The sequence below is a fragment of the Chanos chanos genome, chromosome 7 (assembly GCF_902362185.1).
Source record: "Chanos chanos chromosome 7, fChaCha1.1, whole genome shotgun sequence".
NCBI classification, from domain to species: domain Eukaryota; kingdom Metazoa; phylum Chordata; class Actinopteri; order Gonorynchiformes; family Chanidae; genus Chanos; species Chanos chanos.
Genome location: NC_044501.1, coordinates 27,503,171 through 27,512,466, shown reverse-complemented (window position 1 = coordinate 27,512,466; position 9,296 = coordinate 27,503,171). Strand labels below are relative to the sequence as shown.

The 9,296-nt window shown below is 41.1% G+C and overlaps 2 protein-coding genes across 2 annotated transcripts; both read left to right on the top strand.

The window, feature by feature from the left end:
• The first annotated feature begins 487 nt into the window (after positions 1-487).
• Positions 488-3,414, top strand: snrpf (small nuclear ribonucleoprotein polypeptide F). Its single transcript, XM_030780375.1, has 4 exons — positions 488-603; positions 971-1,096; positions 2,920-2,984; positions 3,118-3,414. The coding sequence occupies exons 1-4, from the start codon at positions 601-603 to the stop codon at positions 3,182-3,184; spliced, it is 261 nt and encodes an 86-aa protein (XP_030636235.1). The 5' UTR covers positions 488-600; the 3' UTR covers positions 3,185-3,414.
• A 536-nt stretch (positions 3,415-3,950) lies between these two features.
• Positions 3,951-9,227, top strand: amdhd1 (amidohydrolase domain containing 1). The gene is made up of 9 exons (XM_030779609.1): positions 3,951-4,144; positions 4,339-4,445; positions 5,326-5,390; positions 5,875-6,152; positions 6,302-6,527; positions 6,956-7,080; positions 7,373-7,466; positions 7,776-7,936; positions 8,539-9,227. Exons 1-9 carry the CDS (start codon positions 3,996-3,998, stop codon positions 8,642-8,644), a joined length of 1,311 nt encoding a protein of 436 aa, XP_030635469.1. The 5' UTR covers positions 3,951-3,995; the 3' UTR covers positions 8,645-9,227.
• Positions 9,228-9,296: the final 69 nt, after the last annotated feature.

Genomic DNA, 9,296 nt, shown 5'->3' with positions numbered 1-9,296 from the left:
GGCTCCAGAAGATATTCAGATCATGCAGTTGTAGGTGTCAGTGCCAATGATGTCATTTGGTATTCCCTTGATATTTGGCGATGACCTGCAGCCTCTTCCATATGAGGGTGTTTTGTTTCCTCTGATTCTTCAATCCAATGGGAAAGGCCTCTAAAACAATTTACCTCACAACTTTATTAATCAAACACTTAAAATATCAATGTTTGGAAATAAGTTCCGTGCAGTGCAACTGTACACTTTATATTATTAGACAATTGTGTATGGTCATTTTCTCGCTCGTATGTAATGTTACGACCTCTTGGAACTAGAAAGGAAATTCTTAATGGACAAATTAGTTTTATAGCGCATCAGTTTTATAGCGCATCAAGTTTTATAGCGCATCAAGAGCGACTTCGAAATCCATTGTTCCTGCATGCCAGTACGGCTGGAGGCGCTATAAAACTTTTTAAACACCCTCTCGACGCTGAGTTGAAAGGTTAACCAAACCTCTTCCTTCTTTCGGCGGCAAAGCGTGCAAAGCTTCGAGTCTATGCTTTGTACAACAACTAGTTCTGAAGTGTAATTATTTTGAACGTGCGAAAAGCATATTTTCCTTGAAACATGGTAAGTTGGTCGAAAGCCTGTTAAGTTACATTTGAAACGCAACTGCCTGACGAAGTATGTTCGTTTATTTCATAGTGGTTAGCTCTTTCGGCTAACTTGCAGTACGTTGTCTGTTCGTTGTGTCTTACCAGCTGCGTTAGCCATACATGCTAGTACCAACCTAAACCAAACACCAAATCTTAGTCTTTCCGCTTTGATTTATTAGTCTCCCCTTTTTGACATGAGAACATCTGAAACATATGATTATGCATACGTAACAGCTAATGCCTCACTGGCTGTTTACCTGGCAAGGCACAGAGTTTGTATCATGTTCACATTGCCGTTCAAAGCGGAATGAATGACCGTACGCTCTGACTTTTGTTTTCAGAGTTTGCCCCTGAATCCAAAGCCCTTCCTGAACGGTTTAACGGGAAAACCAGTGATGGTGAAGCTGAAATGGGGTATGGAATACAAGGGCTATCTGGTATCAGTTGACGGATACATGAACATGCAGGTAATGATGCTATGTTTCTTAACGATTGCCTTCAACTACTTACATGAAAGCCCGCTCAGTGATCCCAGTAATCTCGTCCGTATTGGTCACCAGCTTCTCTCAGTCCAAATCCAGGAAGGATTTTGTGTAACTGCACAGTTCTAGGTCTGGTTTAAACCATACCTTGTACTTGTCGTCCATGCTAAATGTCCTTACGAAGTGGCGTGTTAGGTCATATTTGTATATGTGGATGTAAAAATACAGCTGAACAGTTTAAAGGGATCCATAACCGAAAGACTCCATCTTCCATATTGATGTGTTCTCACTCTCATGTCCGAGGGAAGGATATAAAAATGCCAGTGTGAGGTTGAATTACCGCACTCCGTCAGCATTTGATTAGGCTGTGCGTCGCACAGTGGATTACCTGAGAAAACAGACATTTCTGTGTTGAACCAAATGTAACATTTGCTAACAAACTCAAACAAGTAGTACATTCATTCAAAAGAGCGAGATGTGGGTCACTTATATACCCTTTGTGGCCGCTACCAGATTCCAAATCTTAGAATCTCAAAAGTCTGCAGTCATTGTCACTGGAGTGCATCGTATCCCATCAATGGGACTTACTTTTTTATGTCATTCAGTAAAAGTATGTACGAGTCTCTCCTAAGCTTGGTTGGTGGTTATCTCTTGAAGACAATGAGTTCTAATTTTGAGTAATAGTGTGTCTGTAAAGTAGAATCTTCCAGGAACGCCACAAATGCAGAGCCCATTTTGAGCTTGTATGAGTATGACTTCTCAGCAGGGCTGTGGAGTCAATACACAACACTTTCGACTCTGACTCCTGAATTAATGGTACCTCCTGCTCCTCTATTTGTAATTAGACTAATTATATTTCCTATATTGACTGAAAGCACACAACATAAAAGGCATTTCATCACTGCCAACATGAATCATCAGGCTACTTTTTAGCACCCTAACTTATTAAAGTTTGGGTTTAAAGGCTATAGCTACGCTGTTGTGGCTTTTTTAATTAATATTAATTTTATATTATTTATCAGAGTAGTTACAAACATTGAGTAATATTAAACATCAAACACATAAAATTAAAAAAAGAGGCTATATTTTTATATAAAGGTTAATAAGTAAAAGGATATTAAAGAAATAAACTATAAAAATGCTGTAAAGGAAAATCAGGAACATCCTATCATATAACAGGATACAGTAAGTAAAACAACTTTTATAATTTTATATGAAACAGGACTATTTGTTGACTTCGGCTGTCTAGCCTAGACCCAAATCGTAAGCCCAAAAGTCTGCAGGCTTGGCCTAGGCCCAAAAGTTGAACAGGATTTTGTGGGTCGACTTATCGGGCAAATAAAGGCCTAAACCTATAATCACACCTCTAATGTTTGTGGCTTGACGTATCTGCCGGCATATACGGTACATTTAGTTGGAATCAGTAAATTTTACCGACTCCGACTCTGCAGCACTGCCTCTCAGAGCCGCAAGAGTTCACTGAAGAACTCTAATCAAATAAGTGCTGGTGTTGTCAGATGACAGATTATAAGACATTCACTCACCAGTATCAACAGGCCAAGAATGTATTCTCATCCTAGCTCAGCTTTTGATAATTGTTGGATAGCATGTAATTTTCTGAATTTCATATAATTGTTCCATGTGCTGTCTCTTTGTGGGACTAATAGCATGTAATCTTAAGGTGGACATAACTGTCTTTGTTTAGAGGGTTAACCATGCCATAGTCATTATTATGCTCTTATCTGCCATTGGACTAAATCTTGATTAAGTCAGATCTAATGTGTGTGTCTGTCTCTCTCTCTCTCTAGCTGGCTAACACAGAGGAGTATGTGGATGGAGCGCTGGCAGGACACCTGGGGGAGGTACTAATCAGGTCAGTGAACATGGACTTAACTTCAGACCACACCCCCCAGAGACAGATGTTTAAAATCCACAATAAAATGTCTGTTTGTCTCTTGTCGTACATATTTAGTAAAATGTCATTTTTTTCTGTCTCTGTTCATCAGGTGTAATAATGTTCTCTACATCAGAGGAGTGGAAGAGGAAGAGGAAGATGGAGAGATGAGAGAATGATGAAGAGCGTCCGACCCCATCACCTCTCCCCCTTTTGAATGATTTAAACCCCCATCTGATTCCATCGGATTTTTTCCCCTCTCCTTTTTTTCTTTTGGTCAGAGTTTGTCACTATTTTATGTGAAGATTTTTTTTCTGTTGTAATATTGTTTAGTGCGAGACTATTTTTTACACATTAAGGTCTTTGTGATGGCACAAAAAGTAATAAACTTGTGCATATTGTACTTTTCCCTCTGTGTATATGTGTTCTTTATGTGGGCAGATTGCTGACCATGTTAAAAATGGAATTTGATTGACAGCCCATTGCATATGGTCTTTCTACTGTATATGAATTACAAAAGGTGTTATCACACATACTCTGACCTGAGAGCAGTACACTTGTTTGAAAAGAGAGTGGTTTAGAAAGGACCTGTTTAGAAAGGGAAGCAGTGTAATAGGAGGCAGTATTTTATATGACATAGTTTATAACTTCGTTTTAGACTATAATCCTTAACTCTCTCTTCAGACCTAATTAAAGCAGCTTTAAAAAATGAACACGTAAGGATAATGTTCTGATAGGACATTCGTGATAGTGTCCTGATTGTTTTTCGTGATAATGTTCTGTGATGAGGTTTTGAAAATGCAAAAGCACAGCTTGGATGGTAGGCGGTTCTGTGTCAGTGACCAGTGACTGACCTGGTCTCTGCAGCCGCCCACTCACTCAACCTTTGCCCAAGGCTTGTTTTTTTTTTTTTTAGCTTCTCTACATATTTACCTACCTGCCTTTTCATCCCAGACTACTGCTCCACAAAGCTGCTCTGCTTTGAATAAAATGTCAGGGAAAATGGCCAAGGACTTTAGGCTTTTCGTAAAGAATGCAAAACAAATCGTTTTGGTTTGTAAAAACGGGGAAAAGTTCCTGACCAAAGACGGGATGCAGAGTTTGGCCGTCATTGAGAACGGCAGTGTGGTGATCGGACAGTAAGTGATCTTACCGTCTCTTTATTCTCTAAATGTTCATCTCATTTCTTCTCTTTCTCACTTCAATCAGGACCTCGGCACAATTTGAAGTCTCCGAATCCTTTGACGTATTACATATTAACCAAAACACGTTACTTTGAAGAAACTGATCAAATGTTGCATTCAGATGTGTGTGTGTGTGTAAATACGTACAGTGATGGCCTCCTCAAAGCTGTCGGATCAGCAGACTCTATTGAGTCGCAGTTTAAAGGCGCGTCCTTTGAAAAGGTTCTGGATGCTTCCGGAATGTGTGTCCTGCCTGGCAAGTATCGCTCATCATATCACCAAAACACACATTATGCACAGGACTCTGGTCTTCACACTGAATTAGACCATCAGTACAGGCGTCAGATAATACTCAGGATTTTTTGAGATTTAAGGTGACTCACAGCATGTAGCAGAATCATTTATCTTTTTGGAGAGCATCTCCATAGCTGATGGAACAGACTGATGCTGAAAAGAACTTACCGTAACCAGGATATGTTGACCTCTTTAGGGAGGGCAGTTTACATGTCTAAAACTGGATTGACTGATTGACTTGATTGTCTGAAACATGCGTGTGCTCTGTGCTCATGAGGTTTTTTACCGAGTTCAGTACTGCTTCATCTCACTATACAAACACACTCTTTCATGAAAACATGAACACACTGCAGATCATTTTCAGATTTTACCTCTGCATGGAACATCGCCCATTTTTCATACAAACTACAATATGTGAAATATATCAGTCATCACCTGGGTTTCATGGTTAAGCTAAAGATCTACCAATGCAGTATATACATTTTTTTTACAGATGAAAAAAATATTAAATGTTAGTACAAACACTGAAACAGGTACTACATCATGTTAATTCCTAATGTAATCATATGTAACCATTTGCAAATCTTTAAAAAAAAACTAAAATGACACAATGACATAGTTTGGGTATCTATACTAAACAAACACAACTCATTCAACAACAAGTTGCTCTTCCAACTCATGTCATTGTGTTATTTTACCTTTTTTTCATAATGTGAAATGAAACAATACCCTATTAAAGATTTGGTAAGACTTTTTTTATACACTTTCCTTGCGATATTTGCAGTCAATGGCTTGAGTTTTCTTCATTGTTCTAAATTGAACTAAAATTTCATTTTCCTCAGGGCTGGTCGATGCTCACACACATCCCGTGTGGGCAGGCGACAGAGTTCACGAATTTGCCATGAAGGTAAAATACAACATCACCTTTATGTTGTATTTTTAACGTACAGCTGGGTTTACAGTCACTGTAAGCTTGTTCCTATCTGTTTGTGTAGGTACTTTTCCTGTTCTGGTACCATGATATACTCAACATTACCGTGCCCTGCTCAAACACCCCTAACTTAGCTAACCAGGGCCACAGCAAAGATGTGAATATCAGAGTGAGGTGTGAATAAAAATGACTGAAGTGTGGATTAAAGTCAGAACAGAAAACCTACACATATACTGCAGTTTCACAGACACAGAGAAGTTGCATACCTCTGTCCTATGTGTCCACATAAAAAGACAAAACCTTTGTCAAATTTGTGACTGGTGGTGTTTTATGTTAGTGCAGTATAGTCATTTGTATGTGTCCATGTGTGTGTATATGTGTACGTGTCCGTGCATGTGTGTACATGTACATGTATGTGTCCCTGTTTGTGTGTGTGTGTGTGTGTGTGTGTGTTGTGTAGCTGGCAGGGGCTTCATACATGGAAGTGCACGAGGCAGGTGGAGGAATCCACTTCACAGTGGGTCACACCCGCAGTGCCAGCCCAGAGAAGCTTCTGGAAGCTCTGCAGGGACGGCTGGGTCGCATGCTGAGAGCCGGCTCCACGCTGGTGGAGTGTAAGAGCGGCTATGGGCTGGAGCTGGAGACTGAGCTGAAAATGCTCTCTGTTATCCAGGCGGCCAGGGCAACCCAGCCTGTCACCATCTCCTCCACCTACTGCGGAGCCCACGCCGTCCCAAAGTACACACAACACACACGCAACCGTCACTCGCTCACACATACACGTAAATATACACACATGTAAACACACACGCATACACCCAGAGAGAAGTAGAGTTTCTGTCTTCATTTCTTTGTGTTTGTGTGTATGTGTGTGTGTGATGATACAGAGGCAAGACCATGGAGGAGGCAACTGAGGACATTTTGTCAGTGCAGTTGCCTGCATTGAGAGAGGAGGTTGCCAAGGGCAACTTACAGGTGGACAACATCGATGTGTTCTGTGAGAAAGGCGTGTTTGATGTGGACTCAACACGTCGCATCCTTAAGGCAGGAAAAGACATGGGACTCAACATCAATTTCCATGGAGACGAACTTCACCCCATGAACTCAGGACAGGTCTGTATATAACAAACAGACACACACACAAACAGATACACTTGTGCAAACAGATACCCCTACACACACATAAATACACACAAACAGAAACACATATGCAAACAGAAACCCCCACACACATATACACAAACAGAAATAAACGTGCAAACAGACACACATACACACGTGCAAACAGAAACCCCCACACACGCAAACACACACATGCAAAACCAAAACCCCCACACATACATACACACAAACAGAAACACACACACACTCCAATACCTTAAAATTCACTTAGGTGTGTATCCTTACTGCCAACCCACTCACTGCCACAACTGGTAAAGGCAGCTTAACAAAAGGAACCCACAGACGCCTTTTTGTCCTCTAACTGATTTTTTTCTCCTCCTCCTCCTCTCCTCTTTTTCATCCCTCCTGTCTGGTGATAGCTGGGAGCAGAGCTCGGTGCTTTAGCCATCAGTCACTTAGAGGAGGTGACAGATGAGGGGATCAGAGCCATGGCAACGGCCAAAACGGCAGCCGTCCTCCTGCCCACCACTGCCTACATTCTCAGGTGATTTCTCTCTCTTTGTTTTGTTGTTGTTGTTGCTGTAATTTAAGTCGGATTAAATTACCCCCTGCATTCTAGGGCATCTGGAATCAGACGCTCTGATTTTTTTTTTTAGCTGCTGTTGGGAAACTTTTTATGAAAATGCGACGCAGGAAATACAGGAGACCAGAAAGTTCCTTGCGCTGCACTGGCAGTCACATTTAAAGGTTAATGTACATTAAAAAACAATCAGACCCTTCTCATCCCCTGTGCATGTGTGTGTGTGTCTGTGTCTGTGTGTGTGTGTGTGTTTAAGGCTTCGCCCACCGCGAGCCAGAGACATGCTGGATGCCGGAGTCATTGTTGCGTTAGGCAGTGATTTCAACCCCAATGCATACTGCTGCTCAATGGTGAGTGTGACTCTCTGTGTTTTCTGTGTTGAATGACTTGTGGATTTAGGAGTTTGTGTGTGTGTGTGTGTGTGTGTGTGTATTCATGATGTTAAATTAGTGTGTCTGCGCACACGTTGAGACAATTTGTGTTTTATTGCATTGTAATGCACCTGGTGTGTGTGTGTGTGTGTGTGTGGTGGTATGTGTATATAACTTGTCTTTCTGTTCCAGTAATCCATGAGAATGCATTTAGTCTGTGTGACTTTGTGTGTAGGTAGCTGTGAGTGTGTGTGTGTGTGTGTGTGACACGTGTCTCTGTTTCATTAGCCCATGGTCATGCATTTGGCCTGTGTTATTATGCACATGTCCATGCCTGAGGCCCTGGCAGCCGTGACCATAAACGCAGCCTACTCCCTCAACCGCTCACACACACACGGTTCACTGGAGCCCGGCAAACAGGGAGATCTGCTCATCATAAACGCCCCACGGTAAGACTAATACACGCGCGCACACACACACCCCTACACACACATATGCACAGGTGGAGCACCAGAGCTGGGCAAACAGGAAGAGCTGCTGACACACACATACACCCACACATACATACACTCATGCACACACGTGTGCACAAACATGACACTCACAAATGACTCACCAGAGCCATGCAAATATGGAGACCTGCTTGTCATCAGTGCCCCACAGTGACACACACACTCATATCACTCCAGATACTAGGAATCAACACACACAGCTATTGTCTTCAGGATGTTTCCTTACAGAACAGAGCAGCCTGCAGTATGTGGTAGTAGTCTACTGTGTTACAGTTTAAAAACCTGTTTCCCCAAAGTGTCTGAAATCAACTTCTCATCTTTACACGTCATTATCACTGTAATAATCACTGTAGGGTAACGATGGACAGAGGTAACGAGGGGGAGTGTGTGTTGGTGCTGGTGTTGAGTGATGTATATGAAGTACAAATGTATATGAAGTACAAATGTACTTTGACAGTTCTCTCTTTATCTCTGTTTTCTTATGTTATGCTCTCTCTCTCTCTCTCTCTCTCTCTCCCTCTCTGTCTGTCTCCATCCAGCTGGGAGCATCTTATTTACCAGTTTGGGGGCCATCAGGAGCTGATCAGATTTGTCATCATCAAAGGCAGTGTCGTTTACGAGAATGAAAGCGTAATGGATTACTGAAGATTCCATACCTAGTTTTACGATGACATCACACATAATTGAACCCTAAACGCCTAAAAATGTGTTTAAAGGGTGTAGTCATACCTGGGCCATATTAGGACACTTTCATTTCCAAAAGTCATTACACATATATAACCCAGACAGACAGTTCATCTCACACAGATTACATAAATCATTCACAGCCCACTCCTCACAGGTGAGGTAGCGGAGAAGACCTGAGAGATGAGTTTAAAAAAATCAGCTGATCAGGAGTGAAATCTGAGGAAAACCATGAATGTTTAACATCACTGACATGTATGCCCATACTATCCTCTCTGTGTGTGTGTGTGTGTGTGTTTTTAGGCACAAGACTGAACTGAACTTCAGGGCATTAAATTGTGTGTGTGTGTGTCAGAGAGAGAGAGTGTCTGTTTCAAAAACCTGAAACTCAAAAGGTTGTTTAATGCTATAGCTGTATTAAATGAATACAGCTGACTGTCAGTCAGATAAATTACAAAATGGCACTTCTATTAAAAAGGCATAAAATGACATAAATATTCAATAATACTGAAATAGCAATAAAAACTTTTAAATCACACATAAATATTGTAACAAATATGATTTTTCATGTTTGAAATATAAATATGTTTTTTTTAAGTTTTACAATGCTTCT